This window comes from Vigna angularis, chromosome 10 (assembly GCF_016808095.1).
Source record: "Vigna angularis cultivar LongXiaoDou No.4 chromosome 10, ASM1680809v1, whole genome shotgun sequence".
NCBI classification, from domain to species: domain Eukaryota; kingdom Viridiplantae; phylum Streptophyta; class Magnoliopsida; order Fabales; family Fabaceae; genus Vigna; species Vigna angularis.
The window spans coordinates 18946048-18965776 of record NC_068979.1 but is presented as its reverse complement, the minus strand read 5'-3'; the positions used below and the strand labels follow the sequence as shown (position 1 = coordinate 18965776).

The following is a 19729-nucleotide window of genomic DNA, read 5'->3' as shown; positions in this document are numbered from 1 at the left end:
GTTGCAATAAAAACGTTAGTGAATTGGACCAAAAAATATGAAAATATTTTTTATCACTATTTTAATATAAAATGTAATAATGCAATAAAAATGCGAGTCAGTACATAAGACATGTTTTGACTAGTATTATTAAAAACATGAGTTTTTAAACTGATCAAATTTAAATGATAAACCCTTTTGATGTTTCATTTCCAATTTCAAATAAAATAAAAAACCCCTAACTTAACTAACGTTAATGCACCCAATGACTCTCAAATGGGTGTAGCTGACTCTTTTCTAACATTTTTTTTTTCAAATATTTTCTAACTTTTTTATTTTTAAAATGTTTTCTAACACTTTCTTTATAAATTGGAAATGCATAAATTACAGGAATTAAAAAAAGCCTAAATTAACTGCGGGTTCGTGACTCGAACAAAGCCATCTTCATCAATTAAATTAATACTCAAGTAACATCTTTTTTTCTCAGGGTGAGGATTGAGGAACATTTTATTTTTAAATTTTGCCAAAAGCAGTTTAAATTTACGAATCTGTCCCTAATTAATTATCATTTTTAATTGTCTGGAATTTGTAATTTTAATCCATTTTCATATTTTTCTTTCTCAAAGATTTGAGACAGAAACGTTAAAATTGTAAAATCGTTGCAAAAGCGGAAGAAAGAAAAGGTGCGGTGGTGTCGAGTTGTTTTGTTTCCTCTGAAAATTGACAGAGCTCGCGCACACACACAACGCAAATACTCGCTTCGTATCAGATCCGAATCCCTCTTCGTTTTGCCGATTCGGATCTCCGATTGATCTCCTTCTCCGATTCCTCCTCGTCGCAATTGGATCCGATTTGAGCTTCTTGCCGTACATAATCACCGTCAATCATGAACCCGTTCTCTTCAGGAACGCGTTTGAGGTAAGCAATTAAATCCTTCTCTTCTTCGCTTGGTCGCTTGGATTGGATCAACGCCTAGTGCACGCACACGCTAACACGCACACGCTAACACGCACGACCACATTCTCACATCATGTACAATATGTTTGTTCTTCTTTGTGCTGGTTTTGTAGTTGAGTAGGGCTTTGCGTTTGGAAGAATTTTAAATTATCTCCGCATTTTTATTTTATTGGAATTTACTGCTCTTTTAGTTGCATGGTCGCGATTTTGTGTTTTTCTTTCAGCTGAAATTAGTGATATACATGTTAACAATTCATTTGGTGACTGGTTTTGTTGTGCTTAGCTGGTCAAGGTTTTCTCTCAGTCTCTAAATCGGATGGTGATATTGAACTCCAGCTTCTAGCCCCGAACTTGAATGAACACTGTACATCAGAGTTTCATTCGTGTAATTATAGAAGCGTTGGAACAATTCTTGAACGATATGTATTCTGTATATTGTTAGGATAAAGTCTTAAGCGTAGACATATGTAGTTGCAACATTGTAAGTGACTTAGTTATAGATCTTTATTAGTATATTTGTCTCCCTCATCCACAGAATGTCACTGATGCTGTCCCTATTAAGTACTGTGACCTACCAGTTTGATAATGGATTTGAATCTGATGTGAGTAGTCATGAGATTGTTCATGCTGATTTTATTTTATATATTTCATTATTGTGAAGCAATGAATTTGTAAATTAGCATCCTATGGCTTTAGTTACAATATGTGGCCGGTCTCGAGTCCTCCCATGAATTTAAAGCATGATTTTTACACACTCGACTGGTCTGGAAGGGGCCAATATGCTGTGCCGTAAGCACTATTGTATTGATTTGTTAATAGTTGGAGTATCTCTTGTTCTCTGCTTCCGCACTAACTTTGAGCATTGAGATAAAGCATTGTGTAGAAGAATTGGAATTACAACTATACTATGCTGTCACTTACATAAGCAAGGTCTTGTTTTCTTTGTGATCTTGCAGTTACGCATGTGTTTTCTTTTGTCTATGTGATTGACATTTTTTATTTCAAAATTCCTCTGATTTAAACGGTCAAATACACTTAATTTTTCCAGGTTTCTTGCTAGTTGGAAAGGGGAGACGTGTTTAATTTCTAGTTTCTGTTTGGCTTTAATTTTGATCAATATCATTTACACATTGGGTTCATATTTTTCAATATCCCAACTTATAGGGACATGATCCGGGCAATTCGTGCTTGCAAGACTGCAGCAGAAGAACGGGCTGTTGTAAGAAAAGAGTGCGCTGCCATTCGTGCAGCAATAAATGAAAATGATACTGATTATCGGCATCGAAATCTGGCTAAGCTAATGTTCATCCACATGCTTGGTTACCCCACACATTTTGGTCAAATGGAATGCCTCAAGTTGATTGCATCTCCTGGATTTCCGGAGAAGAGAATAGGTTATCTTGGCCTCATGTTGCTTCTGGATGAAAGACAAGAAGTTCTCATGTTGGTCACCAATTCTTTGAAACAGTATCCAGTTGTTAGTCAAAGTTGTGATTTATTTTATATATATTTCCTGATTTTTATGTTGCACTTTACAAATGTGCTATTTTTTTCTTCTACCTACTGAAACAAAATGAGGGAAGGGAAGAATATTAATGATTGGTCATAGATGATGAGCCTTAACTGAATCACAGAGATCTTAATCATACAAATCAGTATATAGTCGGACTTGCCCTTTGTGCTTTAGGAAACATTTGTTCAGCGGAAATGGCACGTGATCTTGCACCAGAGGTTGAGAGATTATTGCAATTTCGAGATCCAAATATTAGGAAGAAGGTAATTTTCAGTGTACATCACATATTGTATCAGTGTTTTTTTCCATATATTAGGGGAGAAAATGTCGTGAATGGTTTTAGGTTTCATAGTGACAGTAACATACTTTCCTTTCCATATGATGATTAGTAGTGTAACTTTATTGACTATTCTGCAAGAGGTTGCTTATTTGTTAGAGTTCTTTCTTTCTTTCTTTCTTTTTGTAGTTTTTTTTAATAAAGGTTTTTGAGTTATATATTGTAAAGAATTCTCTTACATGCATTTATAAATTATTTTCAATCATCCGATGATTATGCCTTTGTTCTATAAATTTTTTAGTTGTATTTGGCTCAAGGAAGTAATTCTGATGCACAAATACAATGGTGCTTTGTGTTTGATGCCCATTCGAATAATCTAGAATTTCATCATGTAGTATTAATAATAAAAAATAATAATCCTTACGTTAGGGTGGTCTGTTCAGCGTGCTACATCTTTTTGACATCACTGCAAATTTTGCAATGTATAATCTTGCCTGACCACATAACAAAACATGTGGAGTTATGAAAATAGAAGTGAAGCATTGCGCGGTTGTAAAATATCAACTTTCTCATTGATTACCAGTAAAATGCTGTTTGCTACTAGTACTTTTTTCTTTCATTTTCATTATTTTGAATGAAAGTTCTATCAAATTTCCTCCTACGGACTTAGCATGCAACAATTGATTCCATAGTCTTGTCTATCACATGTACTAGTAATCTCCCTATTCTCATTTTCTAAATATTTATAACCTTGCAATGTAATTTAATATTTGAGTTATTAATAAAACCTTTCCCATTTAACTGCTTGAATGATGACTATTGATTAATTATTCAAAAAAACTCGTTCACAGAAGTTAACCGTGCTCACTGTTATATAGGCAGCATTATGCTCTATAAGGATCTTAAAGAAAGTTCCAGACTTGGCAGAAAATTTTATCAATCCTGCTACTGCCTTACTTAGGGAGAAGCATCATGGGGTTTTGATCACTGGGGTTCAGCTTTGTACAGATCTGTGTAAAATTAGCGCTGAAGCTCTTGAAAATATTAGGAAGGTAGTGTTTCATCTTTTAAACTATTTTGTCTTTCACATGGTGTAGTTACCTATAACTCACTTTGCATATTGAAGACTTAAGGTAAACTTATCTACTATAGCCTTAGAATTACAAATATTTTGTGCTGCTAGTCAAATTATCTCTATATATTTTCTTCTTGGTATTTGGGAGTTAATAGCATCCATGAATTCTTGACGATGATATAACCTAAAGGAAATTTAATGAAGTTATAATCTAGAATATGGGATTTGTTGGGTAGTTAATTTGAAATTTCTTTTCAATATCGGAAAGGCTTTTTTTGTGAGCTAGTATTATGGTGTTTGTAAACTCAACTGTTTCAAAAAATAACATACTGTTTCTAAGGTCACAGCACCATGTCTTAGTTTCTGCAAGCTAGTTTGTTGGGTATAAATAATAGTATATACTTATTTGAACTGGAAAGGCATATTAAAAAGTTTCATAGGTGTACCTTAATGCTCAAAGTTAACCTCTGATTGCATTTTAATATGAAGAGCTCCTGCAAATAGAGTCATGATTTGAACAGCTTTTATTGTAACGAATCATTTTGTGAATAAATTATTACAGAAATGCACAGATGGTTTGGTCAGAACTCTTAAGGATCTAGCAAATAGTCCATATTCACCAGAGTATGATATTGCTGGTATCACAGACCCATTTCTCCACATCAGATTGCTTAAACTTTTGCGGGTGTTGGGTGAAGGTGATGCTGATGCTAGTGACAGCATGAATGACATACTTGCCCAGGTCAGCTGTGTGTTTATGGTGAATTTTATGATATTATGTTATTATAGAGCTCATTAATAATCTGCGATGCTTGGTTATCTGACCATGCCTCTATCATTTCTCACATCTTAAGTCTATTTTGTTGGACTAAGTTATTATTCCTAAATCCACTTTTTAGTATGTTATTGGAGCTTATCTTAGATTCATTAAAAGGGTCACTCATCATGTTATCCGTGTACCATGCCCAATAATGTTGGAGATGAGGGAATGTATCAGGAAAAACGCAAGTGCATATCAACTAGAGATAATACTAAAATATAGCATACAAGTAGGGATAGTCCTTATGTCATAAGCTGGTTTTATAGGGTTGAGGGATGTCTAAACTCACTAGTACATAATCCTATGACAACACATTTTGGGGAAAGGAGTTAATGATACTAAACTTCTGCTCCAGCTAATGCATTAAAGGGCGTTATCAAACATAGATTGTGGTTTTGGATGTTGGTGTGTTTGGGTGGCACTGGTCAGAGGAAGATGCTTTTCTATTGGTTTATGGTAATGTATGGTTGGTTAGTTTGGTTTTGCATTAATGTAAGATCACTTCAGAAAATGTGCTTAAAGTTGAAGATTTGTATTAAAATCTTTTTTATTTTTTTCTTGTGTGCATGTGAATGTATGACAGTATTTGTAAGGGGAAGAGGTGTCTTCCATTGTAAATAGCTGTTGAAATAGAAGCCCATTGAGCATCTGGATTTTCTTCTTCAAATTTCACTGTATATTTCTATCTAATTCTTTGAAGAATTATAAATTAGGCAAAAGAGAAAGGAGGGAGTTCTATAATTGTATTCTATATAAAATTTTTGCCAAGGAACTAGTATTTATGATACACTATGTGATTTAGTTACTGTTAGAATTCTTCAGTTAACTGGCGAAGCTTAGTTTTTTAATCAATTGTGTTAACCACATGTTATAGTAGTCAAGATTAGGCCATTTTCTGTTTGCCAAATCAATGTTTTAGGGGTAGATGAGTTTTAATATACTATTTCTTATTGTTGGTGGCCATCTCTTCTGAAATTTTAGGTTGATAATTTTACACGTGCTGCCTGTTTTAGGTGGCTACGAAGACCGAGTCAAATAAAGTTGCAGGGAATGCCATTTTATATGAATGTGTTCAAACAATAATGAGCATTGAAGATAATGGCGGCTTACGTGTACTAGCCATTAATATCCTGGGAAGATTCTTGTCAAACCGTGACAACAATATCAGGTTTATTTCTCGTCATTGTTTCTCTTTTGTAACTGACTAGAAATTTCAATCAAAACCTTCTAACGGTGGTAGATTGAGTGTTGAAATTGTAAGCTTCACTATAATTGCTAAAAGAAACATAAAATTTAGCACAGTAAGAGGTATACATAAAATGTGATTGATGGATGGTGCTTTTTGGGTTGGTCTACAGTAAACTGGACTCAGTAAGTCATTTGAGCAATCAAATTATTGCCTTACCAATTTAAAACATTTAAAAAAAATAAGGAATCACCAGTTTGTTTAAGATAAAAAGTGATTTTTGTATGGAATAGTTTAGTGATTGTTCTAGAGATTTTTAAAGAAGTAGTAATTAACAGGTTTGTTCACAATCAGAAAATCACCAATTTTTAAGTAATTAATTTTACAAGAAGCTATTCTAAAATGTAATTTCATTTGTGATGGGACAAAATCCGATTGTACCATGTGTAAAAGGATCCTAACCATTTGTAAGTATTTCCAGTTTCTTATTATTTTTAAAAGCCGCACAAACATGTAACAAAGAAAGGGATTATTTTTTTTTTTAAAACAGAATTGATTCTTTGATAAAAAAATGTTTCCAAACAAATGAACTCTAAAAAAGAATAGGACCGGGGACCCCAATTATATTGACAACATTTACGTGATTATAACTCTTAGAAAGTAAATTAAGTCTAACTTAACCATACAAAACCAACTTGTAAGGTAGGGATAAAATTTAAGTAGTTGATGTCTCTAGTTACTCATTTGGCTATATGCTAAAATTTATTTAGTTTGAACTTAGTTTGGTCAAAATCTTGTTTGTAATTTTTATGTTGCTTACAAAAGTATATGCTATGCTGTGGCTTAATTTGTTCTTAGGCTGAATTGTTCTTTGGCTGTTGACAGAAAAAGGCGCTTATAACTTCTATATTACGATAAAATAAATCATGTGCCCATTCAATTTCTTTAATTCTTTGTAAAGGTTATAATTAATATTGCATCTAGTGTTCTTCAAGCTCTATTTTCATTCCATCCTTCTGTTTTTGTTTTTCTTTTAAGTTTAATTATTGAAGTGAATCTTACTCTTCTACCTTCTTCGTTTAGATATGTGGCATTAAACATGCTAATGAAGGCTGTAACAGCTGATGGTCAGGCAGTACAGAGGCACCGTGCAACAATTTTAGAGTGTGTGAAGGTATTAAATTTGTCTTCTTCCTTAGTGATAAGAAAAGAGCTTTGTTTTAGAATCGTATGGGTTGATCACCTGACTCTTCCATTCAGGATTCAGATGCTTCAATTCGGAAAAGAGCCCTTGAACTTGTTTATGTTTTGGTCAATGATACTAATGTGAAGCCCTTGGCGAAAGAACTAATAGATTATCTTGAAGTCAGTGATCAGGATTTCAGAGCTGACCTTACTGCGAAAATTTGCTCCATTGTAGCAAAGTGAGTCATAAGATGCTGAATGACATTCTTTTTTCAGTTTCATTTGTTTCTTTTTTATCTTTTAACTTGGGCAAGGAGAGAAGAGAAGGAGGCCAACTGTGTGAAATTTATTTCTTCTTTTTTGAGTATCCTATAATTTCTGGATCACTTGTGATATTCCATCATTAAAGGACACTTGATTTGTCAGAGGAACATGATTTACTGGCATTAGTTCTTTTAGAAGATATAACTGTTTCTCACGTTGGTAGTTGTGAACATGTTTTCTATGTTGGCCTTGCAGTCTTTACATTTTGGAATTTTCTGCTCTTTCTTATTGATCTCTTTTTTGATAAAATAAAGATGAAGCCATTTGATCCATTTTGAATTGGTCCTTATCTTTGTTACCCCTTGTCAATCTAGAACTAATTAGAGATTTTCTTTAAATTTTACACTCACACACACACACACACACACTCATAGATATATTTAGTTGACTAGCATTTATTTATTAATGTTTCAGGTTTTCCCCAGAGAAGATCTGGTACATTGATCAGATGCTCAAGGTTCTGTCTGAGGTAATAAATATAAGGGACAAACTTTTGTAGTGAATTAAAATTTTAAAGGCAAAAATTCCAAGCATGCTAGCTTTTTAGGCTATCCGTTAGCAGTGATGCGGGTCTACATGTAGATTTAATTCCTCTAGAGTGACAGTGATTCACTGGAGGGAAAAGTGAGACATCTCAACCATAAATGCTAAAATTATGGGAGTTGATTTTAACAAATCCATGATTATACATGTGCATGTAATATCAACCATTCTCATCTATGCTTAAATTTTCTTGCCTTTTCTTCTGAAGTGAACTCTGCCCTCTAGAGGAGCTAAATCCTTGTATGTGAAATATGATAATTCATTTGCTTCCCAATTGGCATGAAACATTGTATGAAATCATTCGCATGCTTAAAATCTGCTCTAACAATAATGTTAACATCTCCCACCTTATTATTGTTGTTTTATGATTTGATGGTGGTTCAGGTATTGATGCTAAAAATCTGCCATGTATATACGGTTTCATGGCATCAATTTGTTTGAGTCAGAATTGTGTTGTATGCCATGTGTTGGTCAGAAAATGTCTGCCAAATAAATTTGATGGTGTATTGAGATTGTTGTCTGGAAGGTGTGCCTTGACACAATAAGGTTGCTACCTTATAATCTGGTGGTCACAAAGTTCTAGCTGTGGAAACAATCTATGTGATCACAGGGGTGTGGCTACATTTTACCTTCTGAGGACCACTGAATGGTGGGAGCTGTGTTGAGCTGTCCTCTTATTGTGGTTGTTGTTTTGGTGCTAGCTGTCTCCACATTGAGCCATTTTAGTTATATACATACATACATACATATATATATATATATATATATATTTATATTGGGTGCATGTTCTGATCTCTATTCTATGTTAGTAGGCTGGAAATTTTGTAAAAGATGAGGTATGGTATGCCTTAATTGTTGTGATAACCAATGCTTCTGAGCTTCATGGATATACCGTAAGAGCATTGTACAGAGCATTTCAAACGTCAGCTGAACAGGTGCTCACTTTAGTTTTGACAGAATCTAGGCACTTACTTTTCTTTTGATGCTGTGCACATAATATTACCTAATGCTTTTCCTCAGGAGACTCTAGTTCGAGTTACAGTGTGGTGCATTGGGGAGTATGGTGACATGTTAGTCCATAATGTTGGAATGCTTGACATAGAAGATCCAATAACAGTGAGTGCTACTGCTTGAGAAGTTTATTCATTTGTCTAACTGTTGCTTCAGGTTGCATAAATATAATATATCACTTGATTATAAGCAATAATTTAACAAGTTGATAAATGTATTGGTCTGAACCTTCTAATGAAAGATGTTTTAATAATGTCCCTGGTCCTTGTTATACTTACTCATTGTCACTTTCATAGTTTTATAGTTCTCCCTAACTGAAGGGGGGGGGGGGGGGGGGTGGAGTGAGGGTGGGATTTAGTTTACCTGTTTGATTAGTTTATTTAACATGCTCTGTGGAAGAAACTGCTCCTGTGTCCTTGCTAATTCAATGAAATCTGGGCATGATATGGTTATACTAAAACCATATATGTTAGCATTATATGACTTGCCTTTTTCATTTTAGTTCTTATTGCATAGTTGGATTTTTTTATACAGAGGAATGAGTTTATATTCCGGCCGTGTTTTCTTTTGAGAGTTGCAGCTTTATTTAACTGTGATTGTACTTTTAACAATTGTTGCCTAAATCTGCTCATATTAGCAGCACATAGGAAAATCTAAAAGAAATCTTTCACTGAATCTACTTTTTTTAAAAGTTATCAGCCTTCAATTTGTCATGCTTGCAGGTGACTGAGTCTGATGCAGTTGACATTGTAGAGATTGCCATTAACCGTCATGCATCAGATCTTACCACAAAAGCGATGGCTTTGGTTGCATTATTAAAACTCTCTTCACGTTTCCCTTCATGTTCAGAGTACGATCTTTTTTTTTTTTTTTTTAAGTTATTATCTATTACAGCATACCTTAAATTGGAGTTTGCCAAGAATCAATGTACCAAAAAACTTAAGTTGTAGGCGAAACCTTATGGATGGTTTTGTATCTGACAGGCTCTGTCACACTTGAGCCGTTTGGGCTCTAAGTGTAGCACCTTACTTTATGCTGAAATTCAACATTTATTTAAAATAATGGAGTTCGAAAGGATTGAACCATGGCCAATTGATCATAGAGGCTTTAACACCATATCAAGAACCAACTCCCAAACATTTAAAATATTAGGTGAAGATTCATGAATGGTTATATGTCTAATATTGTTTCTTCTTTTTCTTCCCTTTTTATTTTAGAGGAATTAGGAATATTATATTCTAGTAGAAGTTTACCATACCGTGTTCAGGATAGTTTTAAAATCCTATGCTTGCAATTTGATATGTGAGAGGAATTGGGGAACTTTTCTTCCATGGTTCTCCTACCTCCTTACTCCCCATGCCAAAGACTCAGGCACCAACTGCAAGTCATATACTTTTTATTTTTAACATGGAAATTTTATTCTCTTTTGATATGGATATAGGAGGATCAGAGAAATTATTGTTCAGTTCAAAGGGAGCTTTGTGCTAGAATTGCAGCAGAGAGCTATTGAATTCAATGCGATTATTGCAAAGCATCAAAATATTAGGTAAGGTTAATTAATTTGCTTAGTAGATTATATCAATAGTATGACATTCTACCACACTCTCATGGGAGAATGTCATTGTGCAGGTCTACTCTTGTAGAAAGGATGCCAGTTTTGGATGAAGCAACCTTTATTGGTAGGAGGGCTGGGTCTCTGCCAGGTGCAGCTTCAACTACAACTGTACCATCAGTTAGTCTACCAAATGGTGTTGCCAAACCTGTGGCTCCTCTTGTAGATCTACTCGATCTAAGTTCAGATGATGCTCCTGCACCTAGCTCTTCTGGTGGAGATTTTCTTCAGGACCTTTTGGGTGTTGATCTTGCTCCAGCATCACAACAATCTGGTTAGTATTGTGATCCCTGAAAAGAATATCTTTTGTATTTAGCAATTACCATTTTAATTTATACATCTTTTCTTTTCACCCATCCAACATAATTGGCATTGTTTTATGAGGCCTTCTTTACTTTCCAAACCTCTTGATCCATAATAAAAACCATTATGAAGAACTTCTCTCTTATGGATTTATTGAAAATTTAGTTTATGATCAAACCTAATGACATTGTTTGATCCATCTAAACCATCCTACCTAAAGTGGTGGTAGTCGTTGGTGATTTGGATTTTGTTCAAGAAACATCATTTAACTTTTTATGAATATTGAATAAGTCCATCAAACATATTTGTAGCATGTCTGACTTTTATTTGCTTTTTTAGCAGCTGGCCAAGATTCAAAAAGTGGCAATGATGTTCTTTTGGACCTTTTGTCTATTGGATCACCTTCCCAAACCAGCTCATCTACAGTAGACATCTTATCCTCCAATTCTAGTAACAAAGCACCAGTTTTACCATTGGATGATCTCTCATCTGTTTCACTTTCCTCAAAAGAATCTTCGAATGCTGCTCCTATGATGGATTTATTGGATGGTTTTGCCCCCAGCCCACCTACAGGTTGTTAACTTTGTTTAGTATTTGGGCAATATCATTGCATGATATTTAGTCAAAGTACTGACTTCTCGTCCTTTCTTATCTTGAATAGAAAACAACGGACCAGTTTATCCATCTATAACTGCGTTTGAGAGCAACTCCTTGAGATTGACATTCAATTTCTCAAAACAACCAGGAAACCCACAAACTACAGTTATCGAGGCTACATTTACGAATTTGACCTCTAATACATATACAGATTTTGTTTTCCAGGCAGCTGTTCCCAAGGTATGCCAATCAATATGCTATTGAACTTTCTGCATGAAGTGCTAAGATCTTCATCGTTGTAATTGTATAGATATAATTTTAATTTACTTCTTTTAACATTTTGAGATAATGATAAAGGTAATTTTCTGAAAGTGCTTGAGTATCTTTTCCACTCAGCAGATTGATTTATTTATAAAACAAATGATTACATAGAATAAATAACAACTACTATTTTCAAGAGAAAAATTAAACTGTAGAACTTCCTATGGAACACTGAACTATGATAAACACTTGGAAAGATAAACAGCATAATAAACATTAAATGCTCCTATTTCCAACACTTCCTCAAGCTGGAGAATAGATGTTTTCCATAGCATATTATTCTTTCAAAAACTTCACAATCCTTAACTGAGAATATATGCAAGTTAACTTAGTGAAGGTGCATATAGAGCACAAATCAAACCGTTGTCCAACTTTTCTATGATAAAATGGCTAATCCTTTTCAATGTGTTTTGTTCAATCTTGTTGAACATGATTATGAGCTTATGCTAATTGTTGGCTTGTTGTCACAATAGAGCTTTCATAGAGCCATCATATTTTATCTTTGTTGAAAGTACTACATTGACTAGAGATAAGGTCACTTTACTGTATATAAGTAAGTGTAAACCACATCTTACAAACCAATTTTATAAGGTTAAATTCTGCTTAAAGTTCATTTCTTAACATGATATATAGCCTTGGGTTAGAGTCTATCCTAGCAGAGTTTGTTGTTTATTGGATCTATTGTTCTACTTGGTATCGGACCACATATTAATGTCTAATTCCATGTTCAAGATGTATATGCCTTGTCGTGAAGTTGTACGGTTGAGTTAGGCTTAAAGTTGACTTCTTAATAATCTTGAAATCTTCTAAAATCATTTCAGCCAAATTAGTTCACAAATACCTTGTGTGTAACTAAGAATACAATTTCAGCAATAGATCAAGCTATAAAAGTTGTTTTTTACTTCTTCCAAGAAAGGTGAAATACCCATTAGCATCTCCTATCAATGGTTGACCCTACATAGTTAGTGTCAAAATAGGTTTAAAGAATTTTATTTCCATTTCTTTGACATAAAATTCTATTTTTGTGTCACCATAAGGTATTATAAAATTAGGTATGTGGTCTGGAAGTTGACCTCTCTTGGACAGTGCATGCATTGGCTAGCCAAATTAACAACAAATGCAATATTTGGCCTTGTGTGGGGCAAGTGAATTAATTTTTGGTCCAAACGTTTATGCATCTCTTTATCAACTACTACACTACCATTTGCATTACCCAATTTAAAGGTCTAACCCATGGGAATACTTGTAGGTTTACAAGTTTCCAAACCTATCACCTTAAGCAAATCAGTGACTTATTGTGGTAACATATGAAAATATTTCTTTTGGAGTAGGCCACTTCAATCCCCATAAAAGTATTTCAACCATCCAAGTATCTCAAACACGTTTGGTAGATGTTGATTCAGAAGTTGTTCTTTCCAATCATTAGAAATAATGTCCTCTACACATACTAACAAGATAGTCACTCCAATTGAGGACGAGTGTTTGATGAATAAATTGCCTGACTTTGTATCCTAAAGTTGTCATGGTCTTAAAAAATCTCCCAAACCATGCTCGAGCAGATTTTTTTAACTTATAAAATGATGGGCGACAATTTACAATTTCATATCTTGATGGGACCTCCATTTAGATTTATTCCTCAATCTCTCCATGCATGAAAACATATCCTTCACATCAAGTTTCATATCTTGGTGGGGACCTCCATATATATTTATTCCTCAAGGTCTTGTAAATTGTTGTAATTCTTGACCATAATTGTACAAGACATAATATTACCCTAACGACATTCATGTTTGTAATTGGAGCAAAGGTCTTTTAGTAATCTATCTAATGAGAAACCAGGGGTAGGACCGTTATGATTTTCAATTTGGGAAAGGATATTGACACCACACTCAAGAGAGATGAGAAGGTGAGTCACGGGGATGATTGTCACATATTACCCTGACAAGATAAAAAGTTGGGGTTCTTATAATGCAGAACACCCAAAAAATATTCTCACAAAGAGAAAACTCAATTTTTCTGATAGAATTCATATATGATGTGTATTACAAGTGTATCCTTTTCTAGGATAAATTAGACAAGACCCCTCTACATTCCACATTAATTCTCAATAACTAATACTAATATCCACTTGTGTTGCATGTAATTCCCATGAATCATTATTTTTTATATTTAATTAAAAGATAAAAATTAGAAAGAAAATTCAAAACACTTTTCAAGATCATATCACTATCCCATAGGTTTGAGTGAAACTCAGCAACCAATCTCGCTTTTTTGTCTCTCAATCAACCCATTTACCGTACACTTTATCCCGCTTCCAACCATTTTCTCTTGGCAGATAGACCAACTTCCATGTTTTGTTCTTTTCCAATTCTTCCATTTTCGCAATCATAGATGGCTTCCAAACTTTATTATATGATGCCTAAAAAACATTAGTGTTAATTGAGATAGAGTTTAGGTTTGCACAAAATATTTTATGGGTGGGTGACAAATTTTGAGACATCATTTAAGAGAGAATAGAATGGCTTTTCATTGCATTTTCTAGTTCCTTTTTTGAAGGCAATTGAAAGATATAGATCTTGTCAATTGATTGGGCTTTAGTGCCATTTTTATCATTATCGTGGAAGTTAAGAATATTATAATTATTAAAATAGGAAGTTCAGAATTTGTTACTTGATGTGAAGGAATTGAATTGAGCTCTTGAACATGTGTCAATAGAGTGACCTTTAGTCTTCCTTCATTAACTTTAGTATCTTTTTTAGTTGATAAGGAAGGAAAAGATATAATTTTTACTCAACCACTAGAATGCTAAACTCAAGGCTAGGAAGAATGAGAGTTTCAAATTAAGCTTCCTTATCTTGTTGCATATTCTCCCCCTGAAGATAAGATTGTTTGGAAAAACCTTAAGATCTTTATAAACGGAGAAACAACTTTCTAGGAGGAAAATGGTAACTCTTATATTATATCTCTGAGTAAAGGAGTAGCCAACAAAAACACATTTTAGGACTCAAGGATTGAATTTTTTCCTACCATGACTATGAACTTGAACAAATGAGACACACTCGAAGACCACTGGTGTAAAGTTTATTATTAGTGGAAAAACTAGGATAGAAAGAAGAAATGATATCCATAGGACTCTTGAACCCCAAGATTCTAGAGGGTAACCTAATTAGCCCAATTTTTTTTGGAACAATAGGTCACTAGTTTAGTCTAGGAGATGTCGAGTTTTCTTTCTACAATATTATTTTTGTTGAGATGTTTTGACTAGATGTTCATGAATTATACCCTCTTAATGGCTTAATTGAAACATTCTTAATTGAAGCTGACATAAGCTAAAATCAAATAGCAACAAAGGGAGGGTGAGAAACATTTATATCCTTTTTTGAGACTAAGGGTAACCTAAGAAGATACTTATGAGACCTAGTTAACAATTTATCAAGTAAAGGACTGGGATTGTGAACAAAACAGGTGGACCTGAAGACATGAGGAGTTAATGAGTGGAGAAACAAAATTACTGAAGAACTTGCTTGTTGAGAATATTGAATGACAATTGATTGATGAGATAGCATGCCATTAAAATCATATCATCCCAAAATCGTGAAGAAACAGAATCATGAAGTAAAAGAGTTTAAGTTGTTTCATTAAGGAATCTATTATTGTGCTCTACCACCCCATTTTGTTGAGGGGTGTGTATGTACATGAGTTTAACGAATAATATCATGGGAAGTCATGAATGTCTGAGAAGAATGTGATAATCACAAGCATTATCACTGTATAAAGTTCAAATACAAACACTAAACTAATTTTTAACTTCATTATAAAAGGATTGAAATATGGAAAACAACTCAACTTCATTAAGAACAACCAAGTACAACATAGTCATCAATGAAAGTTACATAATATTGAAATCTTGAAGTGTGTCTAAGGTGCCAAATATCCAAGCTTACTAAATCAAAAAAGGTGATAAAACTTTTTTGGGGACACTCCTGGATTTAGAACTACGGCTATGTTTTCCTATTTGACACAACTCACACAACAAGATGGACAACTTAGATAGATGCAGTACAAGGTGTTGCAGCTTGCAAGGCTAGAATGACCTAATTGAACATGGATTGGATGAGAGAAGGGTGCCACCCCAAGCCAACAAGAGTAGATGTCTGAAACTGATAGAGACAGTGGGACTTACATCCTTTGCCAATCATTAGTCCCAAACTCCAGTCCTTCAAGAAAGCATAGTGTGGTGGCAAGAACTTCTGTAACAAAGCAATGACTTTTACCTCTTGTGAGTTTGTTTACCTCAAACAATTGTTTAAAGAACTAAGATTTGGGAAGCTATACAAATGACTTTCATTTGTGATAACCAAGCTAATGTGGCGGTAGCAACATAGGGAAGAGTGAAAACTAGTTGGAAAAAAAATGCACAGCAGAAATACGAGTAGCTAAAATTTGGAGTGATGCATTTTTTGGAGAAAAAATTAGCACCAATGAACAGTGGGTCCATTGGGAGGGCATGGATTCAAATAAAAACTTGATACCATCTTAGAAAGTAGATTTAGGTCTGAATCAACCTTATGAAATTAACTTGCAATGTGAGGTTTGTACCCACTTTATACACACACAGACACATATATATTGATGTGGGATTTCTAACATATTCTTTCATGTTGAGGATTGAATATCTCCAAGTTTGAGATTAGATATTTGTGGGTAGTTTGATATATATATATATATATATATATATATATATATATATATATATATATATATATGTGTGTGTGTGTGTGTGTGTGTGTGTGTGTGTGTGTGTGTGTGTGTGTGTGTGTGTGTGTGTGTGTGTGTGTGTGTGCACATATCGATGTGGGATCTGTAACATATTCTTTCATGTTGAGGATTGAATATCTCAAGCTTGAGATTAGATATTTGTGGGTAGTTTGATAGAAACTTGATAATGAGTGACACAATAGGTTCAACAAACTTTATTAGGATAAACTCTAATACAAGAGAGAAATTATATGCATTCATGTAATAGAATCCTCTAGTGTGTATGAGCACAACGGAGGAACATTTATAAATATATCATGCAAGGTGTCGCATAGGGATAGGTCCAAGTCCAAACCCAAAATATCCATATAACTAGCAGAAACCATGTGAGAAAATGAGAAAGGAAATTTTGTGAAGTGCCTATTCCACTAAGTAAATTGATTTATTTTATAATAATTATTACAAAGATAATAAATAACAAAAACTATTTTCAAGAGAACAATTAAAACATTCACAACTTTCTTAGAACCATTGAACTATTCTAAACACTGATTGATGTACTTTGTAAAGATAATTGTTGAAATAAAAGAGAAAGAGACATGGGTTGAATCCCTAATGTATATGGAACACATAGGGTTATGTATTTATAAATAAGAAAATATAAAGAGATGGGCTAAAGCATGTTACATCTATTAGCTTTAATAACAGAAATATGATAAACTGAATGCGGAACATCTAACAATTACAAACATTCAATGCTCCAATTTCCAACAAGCAATATCATGATCTTCATTGTTTAAATGGAAATTTGAAGTCCCATGCTTGTTTGTTTCTCTCAATAGATGGATTATAGCAATAAAAGTGTTTGCAGCGGTCAATAGCTCGATAATTTCTTTTTATTAGTTATCTGAGCTATTGAGTGGTAAATAATTACATTTATTCTTCAATATTTGATAATGGTGCTTGGTTACCTTCCATCATCTAGTACTTACGTATTTTGTTGTTGACTTTCAGTTTCTTCAATTGCACTTAGATCCAGCTACCAGTAATACTCTTCCCGCAGCTGGAAATGGGTCCATAACCCAAAATTTGAAAATTACTAACAGCCAACATGGGAAGGTAGATGGTCTTTTTTTTCCTTTGTTATTGCTTTGCCGTAATTATCTGTGTCTTTTTATGGCTTAAATTCTAAACGAAATGTTGATCACTGACATGTTGCTACAAAACTGCTAGTTTATGCTTTATGTTAATATTTGATATTACATGCAAAAATGCTTATAATTTGAGCATGTGGGTTGTTGATTGATCACTACTGTTCAGATTGGTCATCAAAGTCAACCAGGATAGTGTGTAGGATTGAACTCCAATATAATTAGTTTACTTCACATTGCACAAGCACTGGAACTTTCAGTAGGCATTATACAGTAAATCACATTTTCTTTGTTGTTTATCGTCTGGACATTCTTTAGGTTATTAATAATATTGGGTTAGTTTTTTTTTTTTTTTCTTTTTTCTTTTCTTCTGGTGTTCAATTATGTATCCTAATTGATTTATCTTGAGTTGTACTGTAATCTGTCATTGTTCCTATCCTGCTATTAGCCAATTTTGGGGTTTGCACTCCATGGCTTTATCTGGGATTTACAACCATGGATTCCCCAAACCCTCCTTTTATGTTTGTGCCTTGCGAGTGTGGATATGACGACCCTTACTCGTGTACATTATCTGGACTTACTTTCAGTTATTAATAATAATTAATATATTGAATTAGTTTTAACTGTTGTGCAATTATGTAGCATAAGCGATTATGTTGTTAGTTGTATTTTAATATGTCAATGGTGGCTATACCGCAATTTTCTATCTGCCATACCATTTTTGGGGTTGGCCACTCCACCTTATAATGATTTAGACTCCTCCATCCCCTCCTTTTCTCTGTTTGTGCTTTGTGAGTATGATTATGGTTTACACTTGCTGATATTATTTTCCCAAATCATTAATACATGTAAGTGCTTCTTAGTGAAGACTTGATTGCTAGCAATTATTCTTTTTTTCAGAAATCGCTTGTCATGCGTACAAGGATAGCGTACAAGATAAATGGCAAGGATACACTAGAGGAAGGACAAGTCAATAATTTTCCTCGTGAATTGTGAAGCTCAATGATCAGGGGTCATTAAGGTGATGCACAAAACCGTTCGTTTTCCCCAGCCCTCCATAATTACTGGTGCAGTTTTAACGTTTCATTCCTTCGAATGAGGTATGGTTGGAGCATCTGGACCACTTTTTGGCTTAAGTTTGAAGTCGATTCAGTGGCTTCATTTCTTTCTACCTTTTTTTTACCTAGGTGGTTAATGTACATTAGTACAAAATATTCCTGTATGAATGTGAAAGTCAAATTTTGCCTCTCAAGGCGATGAGAGTCGTGTCATGTTGGGTACTTGAGGTGCTTTCTTGGTATTTTTTCGGAGGTAGTCGCTCGGTCTTGCTGTCTAAAGTTATAGTGTTGTTGAATGCAATTTGGTATCCTTTAGACGATTGATATATTTGATTTTATGTAACTTTCTCCCCTAAAGATTAATGAAATGTAATCTCAAAATTGTCAGCTCTCTTGATCGGCGTTTGTGAAACATGTATGTGATTCCTTTATCTTTATAGAGCTCATTTCAGTGTATGGAAATTAAGAGTTTTAACTAATAAATAGGCTAAAATGTATTTAAGCGCCTTCGTTGTAGGTCAATCGAAGAAATTGTCATGGTTCAAAACTCTACGCAACTCTGAACATGCAAAATTATGTTGAACAGCGTAAATTTACACAAGTCAACGTGTGATGTTTGGTAAGTTTAAACAATTCCAGCTGAAGAAATTTCGACGCATTTTAGCTAATACTATAATTATCAGGTGAGCTAAGATGGCTTCAGTCGGTGATCTGTTACAAGATGGTAATTTCTTCTGCACGTTAGACCTTTCAGTTTGAATTGGCTCATCGAGAATCCAACTTCAAGTTGTCAAATATATTAAAAAGTCCAACTTCTTAATTATTATTATTTGTAAGTATCTTTCAACCCCTCGACCTTAAACATTTTACTTTCACGGATCCAAGGTGAATAATTAAGAGTCATTCATTGCATGCAACAGTCATGAAATGTATATATTTTTAGTGTAAGATCCCAAGGTTATTTGCATTGAACTGTATTATTTTATTAATATAAAGAAAAAAATATACATTTATTAATATTCATAAGATAAGAGACTGGAAAACATTTTATTTAGTAAA

The 19729-nt window shown here is 33.9% G+C and overlaps 1 protein-coding gene across 3 annotated transcripts; it reads left to right on the top strand.

Annotated features, from left to right (window-relative positions):
- Window positions 1-598: 598 nt before the first annotated feature.
- LOC108335652 (AP-1 complex subunit gamma-2) lies at window positions 599-19062 on the top strand. 3 transcript variants are annotated; one of them, XM_017571722.2, is made up of 18 exons: window positions 599-897; window positions 2101-2403; window positions 2571-2712; window positions 3605-3778; window positions 4364-4543; window positions 5635-5789; window positions 6891-6981; window positions 7068-7231; window positions 7731-7785; window positions 8672-8794; window positions 8880-8975; window positions 9593-9720; window positions 10312-10416; window positions 10500-10756; window positions 11128-11358; window positions 11447-11622; window positions 17476-17580; window positions 18513-19062. In XM_017571722.2, exons 1-18 carry the CDS (start codon window positions 866-868, stop codon window positions 18606-18608), a joined length of 2613 nt encoding a protein of 870 aa, XP_017427211.1. In that variant the 5' UTR covers window positions 599-865; the 3' UTR covers window positions 18609-19062. The 3 variants fall into 3 exon arrangements, with proteins under 3 accessions (XP_017427211.1, XP_017427210.1, XP_052725204.1); XM_017571721.2 differs by having other exon boundaries at window positions 11125-11358; XM_052869244.1 differs by having other exon boundaries at window positions 1985-2403; window positions 11125-11358.
- The last annotated feature ends 667 nt before the right edge of the window (window positions 19063-19729 follow it).

Excerpts from the sequence above, each read along its gene's own strand:
- LOC108335652 (XM_017571721.2), top strand. The coding sequence starts at position 866 with ATGAACCCGTTCTCTTCAGGAACGCGTTTGAG. Across the intron at positions 8,795-8,879 it reads TTCAAACGTCAGCTGAACAG|GAGACTCTAGTTCGAGTTAC; the intron begins GTGCTCACTTTA and ends GCTTTTCCTCAG. Across the intron at positions 17,581-18,512 it reads CTAACAGCCAACATGGGAAG|AAATCGCTTGTCATGCGTAC; the intron begins GTAGATGGTCTT and ends TCTTTTTTTCAG.